The following is a 17,163-nucleotide window of genomic DNA, read 5'->3' as shown; positions in this document are numbered from 1 at the left end:
AATTTATATTTAGCCATTTATAGCAACATTGTTTAATGCCTTTCTCTTCAATTCATACAAAGTTTTTCTACAATGTACATAAACTTGTAGATATATTTTTCTGTTTTTTCTCTGTAAATATGTTTTAACACATTAACTTTTCTTCTCATTAATACTTAAAATAGGCACATCTGCTGTCTTTATTATGATATTGAATAAAAGAACATATATGTGGACATCTATGGCAAATTCAACCAACACAATGAGAACCTAAGGCAGGCTCAACATATAGGAGTATGAAAATTGTCAGTGCATGCATTACATAGGTTCATAGGTTCATAGGTTTATACTAGGCTATCTGCCTCTGTCCAGCAGTGACACACCATCCACAGTTCAAGATTTCTCTTGAACAGAGCCAGTGATAAATATATCCCTCAGCACATCCTATTTATATCCTGGAGCATGTCCTGTCAGGCACATGTCACCTCTGGAGCAGATGTATGCAACTGAATAGAGCTGGAGTTTTCTCAATCTGGCAGCGGAACTTTTGGGGTCTCTCCAATTGCTGCAGATGTCACAATGACCTCACTAGATCTGGATGTGCCATGGCTCTGGCACCAGCTATCTGTTTGCCAGCAACTCTAACCCTGTGGGTCTGTCCTTAAGCCAGTTTGCAACCCATCTTGTGACATATGGGGGTAGGCTGTATGGACTGCCACCCTCCAGTGTCTTATATGCAGAAAACAATTATGACATAAGACATGCTCATTAAATGAGCTTTATGTTTCATTAGTTTGCTACCCAATCAATTCCTTAGTATGCCTTAGATACTGTGACTTTGCATCGGATGTATACATGTGTATGCCATCATTCATCATACAGCTGTGCTAACTGTTACTTCAAAGGACTGCTGCCTCTCTTAATGGTAAACAACAATGATAGTGCCTTGAATCTGCCACTAAATGCCTAGTAATGAAACATGCTCATATATCAAGATGCAAACGGAAAATCTACCTTTAGGGGTCTGCCATGTCACCTCTGAATTCCAAGAACTCCACTGTCCCTTGAAGTTGCTTCTGCTATGAGGCTTCAAACGAACTCGAGCAGCATATCTACTTCCTGGTACAAGAGCGGACTTCTTAAGTTGAAAGTGTTTAATATCTTTGGACAGAAGAATTGAATGAGCATCCTACAAGGCAGAAATAAGAGTTAGTACAACTGTTAAATGGTACTCACTCGTTGGTTGCCTCTGGAAACCAGCTGCAAAGTCATTTCAGATCTTAAGTGAAATACAGTCTGATGATTTGAATAGTAATATTAAGTTCTCTGGAGGATGTCATATCTGTTTGCAACTCATTAGGAAAGCTAGACTGCTTTCCTTACAATTATATAGCAATTCTGAGCTATATGGATGATCTCTATTTTTGCTCAAAAGCTTCTGGTAATTTCTGTGTTCTACATATTTCCTCTCATTCATCACATGGGCCTTCTTAGCATGCATGTTGTCATCAGCTATTTCTCAGTGCTTTTCTTCTAGATGCATGGTCTCTATTTTGTAGACCTTTCGTCACTAACATTATGCTCTAAAATTTAATTTATAGATGAGTCATATTTATTGTTCAGTAGTGCGTGCACTTACCAAGGGAGTAAAAAAAGCTGTAAAGCTCTACTTTGTGTCATGACTGATGTTTCACAGCCTGGATGTTTGTTGGAGTAATTTATCCTGCTGATGCAGTTTCCTACAGACACTGATGTTCTTGCGTGTACTCTTAAATAGAGAAGGGTGAATAAAGATTTATTAACGTGTGTGTGTGCGTGTGTGCGTGTGTGCGTGTGTGTGTGTGTGTGTGTGTGTGTGTGTGTGTGTGTGTGTGTGTGTGTGTGTGTGTGTGTGTGTGTGTGTGTGTGTGTGTGAGTGTGTGTGAGTGTATGTGAAAATATCCAGCAAAAGACTGCCATCAAGTCCAGTATTAGTGCTCTTCCTTATACCCACTTAGTGCCAAGATATAAAAGTGTATTTTTGAAATATCAATGAATGAGTGAATATTAATATAAAGCTAAGCTAATAATTAATAGTTACCGTGCAAACTGAGAAAAAATCAGAATAATGCTTTCAAGTTACACAACAATCACAGTACAAATACAGTGTGGAATTACTGGCCTGTGGTATTTTTCCCTAATGTTTTACTATTATTTTATCAGCTAGATAATGGTTTTAGAGCCTTTAAGATATAAGCAGTGTGCTGAATAACATTTTGTTTAGGTAACAGTGCTGTAGTGGCATTTATGCTTTACTCCTAAGTAAAATTGTCATGGTTTCCATTTAAATGCCTTATATCTGTCTTCCCATTTGCCATGATTGTGTGCGTATGTGCGTCATTAACCTCTCACCTGCTTACATGCTGTTTGTGTTTTGGTGCACCACAGAGAGTGGCCAGCCAACACAGACCCATACCACACTGTAACTTTCTCATTCCACTACAATTTCTCATCAAAAGAAATACCGATGTGAGATACAGTTAGTATATAGCAGTTAAATTGCAAACTGTAATAAGGTCATTACAACCAGCCCAAAAAAAAATATTTTTATTATAGTCTTTTTAAGATAGTATGACTTATCTTTTGACCAGCATGTGTCCATTGTTGTATGAAAGTCTATCTATATTGCACAATGTATAAACAAATGGATTGTGTCTAGATCTAGAGATGTCAGGTCCCCCTTTATTCAGCCCTTATTAGGCCAGTCATTGAATATAATGGCATGTATCTGTTAAGGTACATGTAGCAATTGGAATGCTTACAAACATACCTTATTAAGAGGATACAAGACCTAAACAACATGTTCTACATGGACCAATTCAAAGTCCAGTCACTATATTTGGCATCCTACAGACTGCTAACAGGTGACCTGTGGCTGGAATACAAGGCATCCGCTGACACAATACTGATAGCTTTACTGCACATTGCCAAATCAGATGGCATCAGAAATATTAAATCTAGGGATCTAAACCTCTCCTGCAACATTAGTAGAACAGTTTGGAGGGCAAGTACATCTCAAAGAGGAAACTACTGCTGCGGAACAACCCCTCCATCTGAATAAAACAAAGTTCATGCTTGTTCATATTCAAGTACAACTTGGATCTATTGATGGGAAGAAGAAAATTTACCCCAGGACTACCCCCTGTACTACTAATGGACAGAGGCAGCTTTATCCCACACATTGGTCCCCTCAAATTATCTACGGTATGATCCCAGTTATTCACATTTGGAGTAAAATATAATTATAGACCATGGGATAGGTAAGGCTAATCTCTAATCAAATGAGACAGGTTAATTTGAGCACAAAAAGAGAAACTAGCTAGGCTTAAAATGGCCCACAAAGGCAGCTAGCCTAGGACTTGCCTATGAACCTATCAATGTCCCTCTGTTCCTTCTCTCACCAGGGCAAAGCAGTTGCACTAATTCCAAAATGGCAGTTGCAGACTTTCCAGTGACTGGTAATATCCAAAAAGGCAGGAAAATAATGCCCCACTGCTTCTTCTCACACCTGGAGCAAAACAGAAACTCTAATACCAAGCCAGTTCCTGAAATGTGATTTGTAGGCTCTCCATTTAGGACCTCAAGTGGGAATTTGCACATCTGGTTTCAATTATTTCTTGGCCTGCTTTCTGTAACTTTTGAGCAAATACTCTACTAGAACAGACATTCATCCAGTTTATGTCAGAGGTGTTTAGATCACCAGCAAGAAGAGGCATTTGTTTTCCAGGCAATAGTTCCAAAGACATTAAAAGATAAAGGGATAGAATGGAGGAGAAAAAGAATAGAAGGCTAAAAGACAAGAGAAGGACACAATAAAAATAGGTATGTGTTGGTGCAGCAGTTAGCATTGCCGCCTCACAGCTAGAGGTCCTCCGGTTCGATCCTCAGCTTTGGTGCCTCCTGTGTGGAGTCTGCATGTCCTCCCTGTGGTTGCGTGGGTTTCCTCCGGGTGCTCCAGTTTCCTCTCACATCCCAAAGACATGCTGTAGGTGGATTGGACACGCTAAATTGGCCCTAGGTGTGAGTGTGTCCATGTGCGTACATTCTGTGGAAGGTTGGGCGCCGGGCTGGCAACTCGACACCATAAAACTCCACTGCCAATCATGAGTGGACAGGTGATCTGCTGTGGTGACCCCATAATGGGAAAAAGCCGAAAGAAGAAGAAGTGGACACATAAAAGAAAAGAGGGAAAGATGTGTCTGGGTTAGAGAGAGAGAGAGAGAGAAAGGAATGTGATTATCACTAAAGTGGAACAGTATTCAGAAGGAACTGGGATGACTGGAGAATATTTGGGACTATAACTGAGAATACAGAAATAGAAGCAAAGACTAGATAAAAAAAGCAAACAAGGATATGTGTGAAATAATGGGAAAGAAGTAAAAATAAAAATGTTTGTGATCATGTTTTGTTCTTTTTTTGAAAAGAACACAGGAATGAGATAAAAGACCTAGCAGATGCATAACAAGAATGCAAACTCAGTAAGAGGGTACTGTAAGAAAACTTAAGGGGGTTGCAACAGAGATGAAGAAAGGAAGTAGAAGGGAAAGTAAAACAAAAAATGGGGATGTGATGAAATATAGAAAAAGGCGAGGCGTGGGTATACCTTTTAGCAGAGAAAAAGTAACAGGATTGCTGTAATGAAAAAAGATAGGAGATAAGGAATGGCATGGAAAAGGGGCGATGGCAAGAAAGAGTTAATACTAGTGAAGGGCAGAAAAGGGTAGTGCCCTCTTCATTCGCTAGATTTTTGCAGAATGTCCAGATTATTGCCTCATATTTTTGGTCTGTTCCTCATAAAATTTGTGGTTTTCTGGAAAAATCACTGAAGAGTGACGTCACTAAATAATGACACACATTTGAGTTTCTGACTTTATATCCTTCAGAAAATGCATGTTAAGACAAAACTTATTTTAACCTTATATCTTGACATAAGTCATACCTACAAATAGTACTAGCTATGTTCAAAGCCTAGGTTTTGTTGTCAAGATGTAACAAATTTGTATGTTCTTATGTATACTACATTTTGTTTACTTTATACTTTATTGATTATTGTAATGTGTGCATGAAAATTTACTGTTACACATGGAGCTTTTCTCCCCGAGCCTCTGCTGAAAAGGACCTGTGTCCAGCCGGACTTTCCCAGTAAACAGATGTTAAATAAATAAATAAATAAAATAAATATTATTGTAGCATTTTTGTATAAGAGCAATACTTAAAATCTGTCCCTTTTGGGGCCTTTGTCTCCCATTATTTTAGGCTTTGTGCAGAAGTTTTGCACTAAGAGGCTGAGAGGTACAATCGTAAAGATTCAGGATATATTGTTTATTTATTTATTCATTTATTTATTTGTATTTGTTTACAGTGTAGTCCACTGATCTGAATGGACTATTTGCAGTCATAGCCAGGGTGAATAGGATCACATAAGAAATGAACAAAATACATTAACAGATAAGTATATGCTAAAAAACATACTTACAAATGAAAGAATATGCTACATTTAGTTCAAGAAGCAGTTTAGTTTGTTTAGTTTGTTGCACAGCTGGCTCATTATATTTGCAATATTTTAAAGGATGATGGATAAAAATGAGTGCTGGAGGTAGGTGTGTAACATTCAACCATTATTCATATGGTCTAGGAGTATGAAGTGGCAAACAGGGTAAAGGATGAGATGTGCTTTTTTGAAAGGTTCATTTTGACCCTTTACTGTTTCTGCTGTCATCTAGTGTCAGACATCAAGATGGGATTGTTACTTAGCTGAATCTGATCATTGTTACACTTAAGCATTTATTAACTTATAAGGTGCAAGATGACAAGCTTATAAAAGGAATTAATGAAATAAACAAGTTAGCAAGCTGGGTGTGTGTGTGTGTGTGTGTGTGTGTGTGTGTGTGCGTGTGCGTGTGCGTGTGTGTGTGTGTGTGTGTGTGTGTGTGTGTGTGTGTGTGTGTGTGTGTGTGTGTGTGTGTGTGTGTGTGTGCGTGCGCACGTGCATGTGGCCATGCTTATTTATTGTACTGCAGCTTTCTGTCACATTTTCAAACTTTACACAGTTGTCTATTGTGTATGATGCCTGGTTACATAAAATGAAAATAAACAGCATATGCAACTGAAAAAGATGTTTTTATTTATATATATATATATATATATATATATATATATATATATATATATATATATGTGTGTGTGTGTGTGTGTGTGTGTGTGTGTGTGTACAATATAGATATAGATAGATATATAGCTTAGGTGCAACAGTTGCTAATAACCTCAAGTTTGATATGTATATTAATCAAACTATTAAAAAAGTTAATAAAAAACTTGTCTCATTATACAAGCTCAAACCTTTCCTCACTCCACTAGCTAGGATGGTAATTGCCCGAACTCATCTACTCTCCACCCTCCTTTATGCATCCCCTATCTTCACAAACTTGAGTAAGTCTGTCCTTAAAAATCTCTCTAGCTGTTTTAATCATATTGCTAGATTTGCCACTGGAGCAGCATACAGAACACACCACTGTCTGAACCTAAAGAATCGAAGGTGGCTAGAATTGCCTATCCAACATCAGTACAATCAGCTAATAGTAGCACATAAAATTCTCTACCAACCTGAAAACACACCTGTACTTACAAAAATTATCACTCCTTACAGCAACCTCAAGACACTTTGCTCATCCAACAAATTACTAGACCAAACCCTTAAACTCAACTGGAGACTTTATTTATTTATTTTTATTTATTTATTTAAATTTGTTGACCGGGAGTGTCCGACTGGACGTAGGTCCATTTTCAGCAGAGGCCCGGGGGGAAAAGCTCCACAGTTAAAATAAACAGACAGTAGTTACATTGAATTACATAGTGATTAACAATCTAACATAGCAATTACTTACAACATATTTACAGATGAAGAACATAGAACATCAGTAGACAAGTAGAATCTTTATATGTGAAGTACATAACAGACATTAACAAATGTTACAATGAGAAGTTCCTGCTGTATAATAAGTACTAAGCTTATGAGCAGCTGAGCTTGCTATAACCAAGGTAGTTAGTGGAATGGAAAGAAAGGTAGTGGTTGGATGGGGTGGATGATATTAGAGTGGGAGTTGCAAGGGCATAGCCAGCATGTTTTTAGGTGCACTTTTAGTAAAGTTTTGAAGTAAGGGGGTATGTGAGGGGGCATAGCCCCCCACATTGGGTGGTGTGGGTGGCATAGCCCCCCACATTTTGCAAATAGTTTTTACCGAACATATAAATATCTATGTATTTTTAATGGATATGCCTTTATAAAACAGTGTATACACTACAATTATGTGGGGGTTCCACACCCCCTGATGTGGGGAGGCTGTGCCCCCCACACCCCTCTTACATAATATTCTCACTCCAGGGTCGCTCTGCAATGGGGCAGGGGCTGTATTTCATTTCTGACCAAATGAGCTTCCAATCAAATGACCTTTCAGTGAAGTGGGCTGCCTGAAATAATTTTCAACCAAATGTAAGTCGACCAAACACAGTAGATCCATATATATCTATATATAGCTAGATATAGATATAGATAGATAGATTGATGTGGATATATATTTAAGTAAATCACGAGAATTACTTGTTTAAAAATAGAATTTATCATATAGGATGGAATCAAGGGTGTGTAAGTGTGTAGATGCACGTGTGTGTGAGTGTGCATGTATGTGTAGGTATGCATGTGTAGGAGGCAGAAATACACATGCAGGCATAGTATAGATGATGAAAAAATCATTCTAATCATCAGCGCCCTTTTCCCCATTTTATACATGGGGTTGGGTGCCACAACAACTTTCACCATCTTTCACAATTCACTGCCAGTCTCCTACATTTGTCAATGGTCATGCCTAACTGTCACAGGTCTTTCCTCATGAAATCCAGCCACCTCTTTGCTGAGTGCCTTCATTTACTCTTGCCTTCTTCCTGACTATCCAAAATCTTCTTCAACAGGTTCTCTTCTACACTCCTGCACATGTACCCAAGCCATCGTAATCTGTCTCTTTGACCTTTTGTATGACTAGTGTTACTTTGGCTTCTGTTCTTACATCCTCATTTCTTCACCTTTCTCACAGCATTCATCCTACCACCTGTCTCAGGCACTCCATTTCCATCATCTCTATCTTCCTCAACTTCCCTGTCTTCACTGCCCAGGTTTCTGTAGCATCACACCACTGTTTTGTACATCTTACTTTTTAGCTTCTTTGGCATTCTTCTATCACACATTACCTCTGATACTCTGTGTCATTTGGCTGCAGCCCCACTGATTATAGCTGTGTCCTCCTCATTCAGACCTCATGTCTTCTCAACCACCCTTTCAAGATGCTTGAAGCTGTTAACCTGTTCTGCTATTTTCCCCTTCTACCTTATATTTCAGCTTCTTCTGACTTCCCCCATTTGCTGCCATGACAGCTGTTTTGACTCTACTTGACTTCATCCCATGTGAATTCATTTTTGCATTCCATTCCCCTAACATTAGCTGAAGTTCTTGTTTATGGTCTACTTGAAATGCCAAGTCATCTACATACAGCAGATTTGTTGACCCCCCCAACCTGATTGCTAATGTAGATCGTCACCTGTATGAACAACAGTGAGCTCAGAGCCGACCCCAGATACACAGTCACTCATACACACACAATCCTCTGTGAATATGAACACTGTTTTTACTCATGTCATTGCCTCCTTGTATATCTTCTTCTTCTTCCAATCCACCTGCAGCATGTCTTTGGGAATTGCCTCCTTGTACATAGCCTGCATAAATTATAGCAACGTTTCTGTGACTTTGAACCATCACAGGACTTCCCAAATCAGTCATATGGGACATTGTCATGTGCTTTCTCCAAGACTAGGAATGCACATTTGGACTCTATCCTCATTTCTAACTTCTTTTCAACTACCTGTCTCACTGCAAAAATAGGGTCAGTTTTGCTGCATTCTGATCTAAATGTGAACTGTTCATCTCCCATCTTACTTTCTACTATTATACGTTTTGTTATAAATCACCCTTTCCAGGACTTTCATGCAGCATTACAGGAGTTTAGTACCTTTATACTGCCTACAGTTGTGAATGTCTCTGTTATTCTTGTACAATTACACTAGAATGCTTATTCTCCAGCCATCAGGGACATGTATTTTTCTCCGTACTGCTATGAGTACCCCCCTGGAGACATCTCAACCCTACCTCACCCAACATCTTGATTATATCTGCCATGACCTCATGTCAGCCTGCTGCTTTCCCCTCACTTCATTTTCTTTAGTGCTGTTCTTACTTATTTTGAGGTTGTCTTCACTTTTCATCATAGGCTGCATCTGGGGCAGCACAGGTTCTGTGGGGTTTTCTTCCTTTGATGTTCTGTGGACTGGTGAGCAGGTTGTTGCTGGCATCCCTTATGAAGGGTGTTGGACTATCTTTTTTATGTCTTTGTGTTTCTCTTGTGACCAGATAGAGTTTCTTTGTGCCATCTACTGAGTCACTTTCCAGAACATAGTAAAGTGTCTCGGATGCCTTGTTTTTCGCTATTGCATCTGCCTTTTTGTTAACCAACCAGTATTCTTCTTGACCAGGTCAGTCTTTTCTATCTCCTATTTTTCCTGCTTTCCTTTTTTCTTTTGGGGACTTCCTGGACTTCTGCATTCCACCACCAGGTTTCCTTATGTACCTTACTCCATCCCTGGCTCGGCCACATATCTGTTCTGTAGTCCTCACATGTGCTTTTTGTTATTTTTCTGCTCTTCTAATTTCTTTTTCCTCCTGGGGTACTAGAGTCCTAATGTTTTTCCTTGAACTCTTGTGCATTCACTCCGGTGTACTTTCAGGTCTTCAGCCTAGTCTCTGTTGATCTAAGAGCCTTCCCTGACCACTTCTTGCAGCTGATTGTGGCCACGACTGGTTTATGGACGACAGAACAAAAGATACTTAATATATAAACAGTAAACTGACAAGAAAGCAGAGCAGCCATTCCAGTGAAAATTAGTATATATATTTAATCCTTTACAGTGGAGCCACCAGATTTGGTTTAATAGTTATTAGCTTAGTTATTTTCCTCAACAAGTTATACAAAACCCAAAAACTCGGATAAAATGTTGTTGAGTGATCATGAATAAAGACAGCAGAATTTCACGGGTTTGAGTGCAATTTGAAAGGATGCACTTGTAGGGGACCTTGGTCTATTTCATAACTGTCTCCTGCAGGTACAAAAAGTATGAGTATTCATGTTTTCTAAATGGACTTGTGTTTCTATAATTACAAATTGATTGTTTGTTTGTTTGCACCACTTAGAACGGAGAAATGAAAGTCACGATTTTATTCACTTGTCACAGTGATTTTTTTTTCCTTTGGCTTTTGATCTGTTTGTTATAGGTGATGTTGGGTTTGCAAATAGGGATATTGATTGTGTTATCTAAATGGCATTAATATTTCAAAATATTAAATACCAGTCATATAATAATAGAATAATAATGAAAGGATAACGTCAGTGGGTTTGACAGCATAGCTTAGGAGCTATACTGAGAAAACATAAAAGGAAAGGAAAAGAAAAAAGGTGGGTGTTACTGAGGGTGGAACACATCGGCATGGTTAGGAACATTCAGACGGAGAGGGAGGAGTAACAGAAGAAGAAGAATGGATATTTATGAAAAAATGAATGAGAATATTACATTCCTAAAGAAGAAAGCTCAGGATGGGGAATGGAATAGACTAAAATCTAGAGGGCAAGTAATGGAATAAAAAAAGACTGGATGGAAGAAATAAAGTGTTGTGGGAGCATAGAAGGGTAAAATGCATGTGGAAAGAAGTTAAATCTGTGATGTGTAACATCAGGACTATAATAATGTGATAAGTAGCATTAAGATTGGAAATAAAAAGGAGGTACACATTAAAAACTGCACATGTATGTAATTCTGATGTAGCTGAATAATAAAAGGTTAAAAACGTCTTCCTCAAGTATCAGGTGTAGCTAGTCTCTTCTTCTGCATCGCTGACATTTGCTAGCCCATCAGTAATGTACCCCCAAATTGACTGAAGACAGGTTCAATGTCCTTTCCCAGAACTAAGCTGAAGGGCCACAGCAGTTTGTCTGTTTTAATAAGGCTAATGCCACCTGCAGTTCTCATGTCAGATGGTGCATGTGTGCAAGAGTAAACATTTGCAAGGATAATCAAAGTTACTGAAGCCCTGCTATAGTTAAATCATTCACAGCATAGTGGTAAGAAGACAGTACAATATGCAGACAACATTCAGTTTCAGAGCAACAGTTGTGTGTCATGTGTGGGGATGTCTCATTCGTCTGCATTGACAAACATATCAAGATCCTGATTCACTACAGGCAAAATGATGGAAGGTTGTAATGCCACAAATAGTCACACACTAGGATATGTGAGGTGACTGCTGAGATAATGGGATTTTATGCAAATGATCTGTATCATGTGTGGTACATACACAGGTGATGGCTATTACTTACAGCCACAAATTCTTGTCCAATGGGTACCTTAGCACTTTATGCGTGATCAGATGGCAGATCATTCAATACAAACTACTCATAACTGCATGGGTTTGATAATGATACCTGTCTATACCTTTGTCATACTTGTCAACCTCTTAGCACAAGAAATCTGGACAAAGACAATACTTTTGGGAAGACAAAGGACCAAATTCAGGGTTGGATTTTAAATATTGTAACTATCAATGTAGAAAGTAGCTAGAACAATAAATAGCTTTTGCATCAACATACAATTTCTGAAGGATGTTTTTTTTTTCTGAAGGAGATGAAGTCTGAAACTGAAATGTCATTATTTAGTCAATTCAGTCCACAATGGATTGCCATAAAACCATGAGGAGCAGGCCAAAAATACAAGACAAAAAATCTGGACATCTGCAAAATCCTGGATAGTTTAGAGGTATGATCTCTGTATTGCTTGTAATGCCAGCTTACAGACATGGGGAACACTGAGCTCATACCATACCTAGGTGCGGTACTTAGCTGTGACTACCAAACAAGGGAAGTGTGGCGTTTTTATCTGGTGTGAGAGGTAGGACTAGGTCAGTTGCAGGTTGCCATATAGCATATACCAATACCCTTGTAACTCTTGCAGACATGTCAGTGAGCTGCATGTGACAGGTCTGCACCACCCATGACAGTATTAACATTACAGATGCATATTTCTACAGGCATTCATGATGTGCCCATAATTTGCCCTGTCTGAACTGGTGCAGGTCTGTATTCTTACAGTCTGCTTCAGTACCACTGTCTCCTCTTCAGTGAAGTGGTCCCCTTAGCTGTGTGTCCTTCCTGCACTGCCTGATTAGAGCTGCTCAGCTACTGCACGATGCACCTAATGACATTAGATATGTATCCCCTGAAAGAGCAGGAAGCATATGCATTCCATATGCATGAGCCTTCTCAGTGTGTTTATTTGCCATGGACTGTACACAGTGAACATTATTAACCCTGGACATCTTGAATGGGTCCAGGAAAGTGCATGGTAACCTCTATAAGATTCCTAGTGACACCCTCCACATTATCAGATGTTTCTAATGTAGGTTTTAGCTATGAGAGTGATTCCTTGGTGACTGCTGTGTTCTGGGAAATAGCGTAACAAGTAATACTACAAGGGAATTTGGAAATCTAGGTCAGTCTGTGCTGTGCACCTATGATATTGTCAGTGGTTGTTAAACATGTGTTGCCCCTTCTCAGGCATCCTTCTTACTTACTACATTCATGATCACATGATCATGACTGTACTCCCTGTGCTACTGCTGCGATCTATCATGCACCATTGTTGAAAATGCTGCACTGCACTGACGTATATCCTTACTTAAAGATTGCATTTAATTACATTTAACAGTAGTCTTGCTCTGTGGCATAGCTATCGATACAGAGATGAAAGGCTGACTACAGCTCAGATGACCTAATGTTGATTATAGGCTCAGACACTGCAACATCTGGGTAGGGGAGAGTAAAAGTGAGCACTCAACATCAGCTTGCTCATTCTGGGTGGAGAGGTGATCTAGCCCATTGCAATACTGCCACCTACTGAAGAAGGGGTGTATGGCATGCATATAGGTGGGAGAGACATATGGTTAACTCTGTCAAACCACATTTGTGTGGTAGTGTTCATGGGGCATGTGCAGAAATGGGTACACCGACAGAGGAAGGTACAGAGGCTCATGCATGTGCAAGTACACACAGCCAGGAGAGGGGTCACAGTTATTGCAGAAAAAAACTGTGATATCTGCCTGGATGTTAGCCTTCTGCAATCATTTCTTACCCTTCTGAGTAAAAATGGCCCAGTCATTTGTGGAAAGTCTAACAGACTGAGGAAGCAGGGCAATAAATCATAAAAAAGTAAACTTAACAGTGGTAAACATGCCAGTACACTGCAGAGTAGCCTTAGATACACACACACACACACACACACACACACACACACACACACACACACACACACACACACACACACACACACACACACATGCATATATGGGTCCCTATCAGCTAATCAAGTTTTCAGAAACTTGAAATTCATATGGTTGAGACCATATAACTGAGTTTTTGAAAACTCAAGCTTTTGAATGGAGATCGCGGTACAGTAAGTACTGGTAAATTTACCCTTTTCTTCACTGTTGTGTGATCTTGGAGTTGGTATATATAATTTGCATGGGCTGTGGGGGGTTCAGGGGGCTTGCCCCCCGCAAAAATGTAAAAAAAAGGTAGAGGTTTTTTTTTTTTTTTTTTGGATGTTTGAGATTTTGGAAACTCGACCATATTCATTGCAAGTTTCTCAAAACTTGATCATCTGACATAGACCCACACACACACACACACACACACACACACACATAATGAAAACAGATTCATAAAGCATTTTCAGAAAAAGTTTAAAATTTTAAATCAAGCCTTTACAATATTTGATAATAAAGTATTATAGGTCCTTAGAAAGTATTTGTATTTTTGCATACCTACACCTTTACATTCAAACTACACAAGTAAAGCCTTATATCATTTTAAAAACTTTATACAGAGATATCGAATCCTTAAAATGGATATTCACTAAACCTCAAATTTATCTTATATCTAACTTTGTTGAAGGTTTTGTTACAAAAATGCCCAAGTCAGAAAAAAATCTTTACTTTATTGGTATAACTATTTAAATGGTACAGCATCTCAATCCAACAGATTAAATTATCCACACATATGATCTAGAGTTGTAATACTGATAAATATTCAAAATATTAGACAATTTAAATCCATTAAAAATCAAAACAAGGCTGAAAAATCTATATCATACCCAACTTTATTAAACTATATTAAATTAATATTAATGAATAAGGACTATTCAAATTTAGTCTTACTATAACCATTGAAAATAATATCTTACAGAACTGAAGCTTCCTCGAATAAACACATTACCCATTCTTGGCCTAAAATGACATGCATTTTATCTTAGTTGCATTTATCCTCATCTTATTTAATAATACATATTCGCTTACACAATCTAATCAACTTTGTAAGATATCAATGTCATGTTTATAACAAATCTCTTTGCCCAACTTTATATTATTTACACAGATTATAAAAATGCACTTTTTCAAATTCTATATCAGATAAATATATAATAAATAAATGGAGCCCAAGGACAGGACCTTGCAGTATGCCCTGAGCAATAATATAAGTCCAACCATCCTAATTTTGTCACTGTACATACTAAGTTCTATTAGTTAACTCCTCTTACCCATTTGATAGATTTATGTGAAAGTTGCATATTAACCACAGTTTTGGTAATAAATTGTGATCTATCCTAACAAAGGCACTTTTTATGTTGTGGCCAGTTAATTCTATCTTGATTAAACATTTGTTTTTTTTAATCTGTGATTCCTACTTGTTTTCAAATAGCAGTATCCTTCCCTTTAGTGTTTGTTAGCAATGGTATATAAAACCTTTAACAGTAATGAGAAGAAGGCAGATTTGGCCCACTTTTCTGAATTTGCAAATACAGCCATCATTATTTATGAAAATGAGAAGAAAGTAGATATACCACACTTTTCTGAATTAATAAATACAGCCACTATTATTTATGGCAGTTACATTGACAGTATCAAATTAAGATCTAAACATAAATATGCAACTCACACATTGCATTTTAAATGTTCTGTACTGTTAGGAATATTACTCTGTGATGATATATAACATTGGATACTGTCTTGATATTTTTCTGAAGATATTTCAATGTTATTAAAGAGATACAATTGCTTAAGAGCCACTCTGATAGTCTGTTGATACTTTGTTGGAGTGGAATTAATTTGTTACTCTGTTTGTCTATTTCCTTGTTTGTATGTTTATTTTTTCAATTGATTTTAGTGGACTGTGGTAATTACATTAACTACTGAGCAGTGTTTTAAGAAATTTTCTCAGGAGAGTCCCATTGGTGGTTTTCTACTTTAGTTCTGATATACTTTGAACTTTTATTTTCCAGCAGTGATCATTTTGCTGGTAGTATTATTTTCCTTTTTTGACTGATTTTGTTTTTAATTCTGTTATTTTTATATATAGCTTCAAATTTAAATGATTTAATTTCTGCTGTTTTGAAATAAGTGGCCAGTGTTTTTTTTCTTTTTGAGGAGAGATGGATATATATATTTTTGTGCCCATTGTGTGAAGTTATTTGTTTTACGTTGAAGTAAATTGGAGATGTAATCCAAATTTTCTTTAATACCTTACTTATTTCATTTTTGTTCATTCTATATGTATTAGATGGAGTTGTTTTAGATGAGATACATTTTACTTTGAGGGTGTGTGTGTGTGTGTGTGTGTGTGTGTGTGTGTGTGTGTGTGTGTGTGTGTGTGTGTGTGTAGTGTGTGTGTGCATGTGTGTGTGTGTGTGTGTGTGTAGGTACATCTGCATAACACATATGTTGAGTTGATTATTTTTATACTAAACTGCACACGAGATGCAGCCATTCATAACTTTTGTTTCATTTTTCTTGTAAGTATTTATTTGAGTATTTACAATTGGAGTAGTTGCTTTAAGTAGGTTGGGGAGTTTAGGTATTTTCAATGTTTGTGTGTGTGTGTGTGTGTGTGTGTGTGTGTGTGTGTGTGTGTGTGTGTGTGTGTGTTGCACGTGCACATGTGCATACTTATGCGTGTGTGTGTCCATGTGTGTATTTCTGTTTTGTGCATGCATCGTGTGAAGTTTACAGTTAACTTTTAGCAAGTAATACAAATATTCCAAGTTTAGGATATTTCAGCCGATGTTGACTTAGAAAGAATGGACATAAAGAGACAATAATATAGGTACATAAATTTCTGATTTTGCAATTGAAAGTGACTGAAAAGAAATATAAAAAATACAGTAATTTATCCTATTGCCCTTATGGGTGGAATGTGAAACTGGTTCACACACACATACAACTCTGCTAATATAGGTACTTCAGTGTTTGGTGGCATATACTGTTTTAGAAATGTACACATTTACAAGCCTACTTCTATCATTAGATGACATTAACATATATATTATGAACAGTTTCTGCTATTTATAAATTGGAAGCAGTACTGATATTCAGAAAAAAAAACTTTTTTTTTTTTTTGCAGAGAGTACAATTAAAACTTTTACAACATTGTGCACTAAATAACCTGAAAATCATAAACGCTAGACAGCGGAGATATATTTTCAGTAGCACTTTTAATCGGATACATAGGGCAATAAAAATTGCTTTCTATATGCTTAACATGAAAATGATATCTGACTGCATAATCTACAATGTAGTCGGAACTCTCTCCCTCCAGCCACACAAGTTACACTGCAGTTAGCATATGAGGTTTCTGCTGATGTAGTCAGCTCCTTTATAATTCACTTGATTTAGCAATATTAATAAGGATATAGAAATATTGCAAATAATCTTAACACATAGCAAACAACCAGCAATATCTTCACTATAGCACATTCTACAAGGACAGTTGTTGGTAGTGTTTAATTACTTGAGTCTATGTGACCACAAGAACTTTAGCATGACAAGATTACCTGTCCACCACTCCAACTTTAAGTTCTTGTAAATTTATATTCATTATTTCAGTAATACTCTTCATCTCTCTTAGCCTTTTCCACTTTTTTATTCTGTGCTTTTAATCTTTCCTG

General features: G+C 37.6%; 1 protein-coding gene across 5 annotated transcripts in view; it reads right to left on the bottom strand.

The window, feature by feature from the left end:
- CSF2RB (colony stimulating factor 2 receptor subunit beta) overlaps nucleotides 1–17,163 on the bottom strand; it is a 485,439-nt gene that overhangs the window by 187,839 nt on the left and 280,437 nt on the right. For all 5 annotated transcript variants that reach the window (XM_044066459.1, XM_044066465.1, XM_044066473.1 and 2 more), the window contains one exon: nucleotides 994–1,168. In XM_044066459.1, coding sequence (XP_043922394.1) covers nucleotides 994–1,168 — 175 coding nt within the window. The remainder of the gene's footprint in view (nucleotides 1–993; nucleotides 1,169–17,163) is intronic.

This window comes from Protopterus annectens, chromosome 1.part0, assembly GCF_019279795.1.
Source record: "Protopterus annectens isolate FY-2018-M chromosome 1.part0, PAN1.0, whole genome shotgun sequence".
Taxonomy (NCBI): domain Eukaryota; kingdom Metazoa; phylum Chordata; order Ceratodontiformes; family Protopteridae; genus Protopterus; species Protopterus annectens.
Note: the sequence above shows the minus strand (reverse complement) of the source record. Positions and strands in the feature narration are given on the sequence as shown.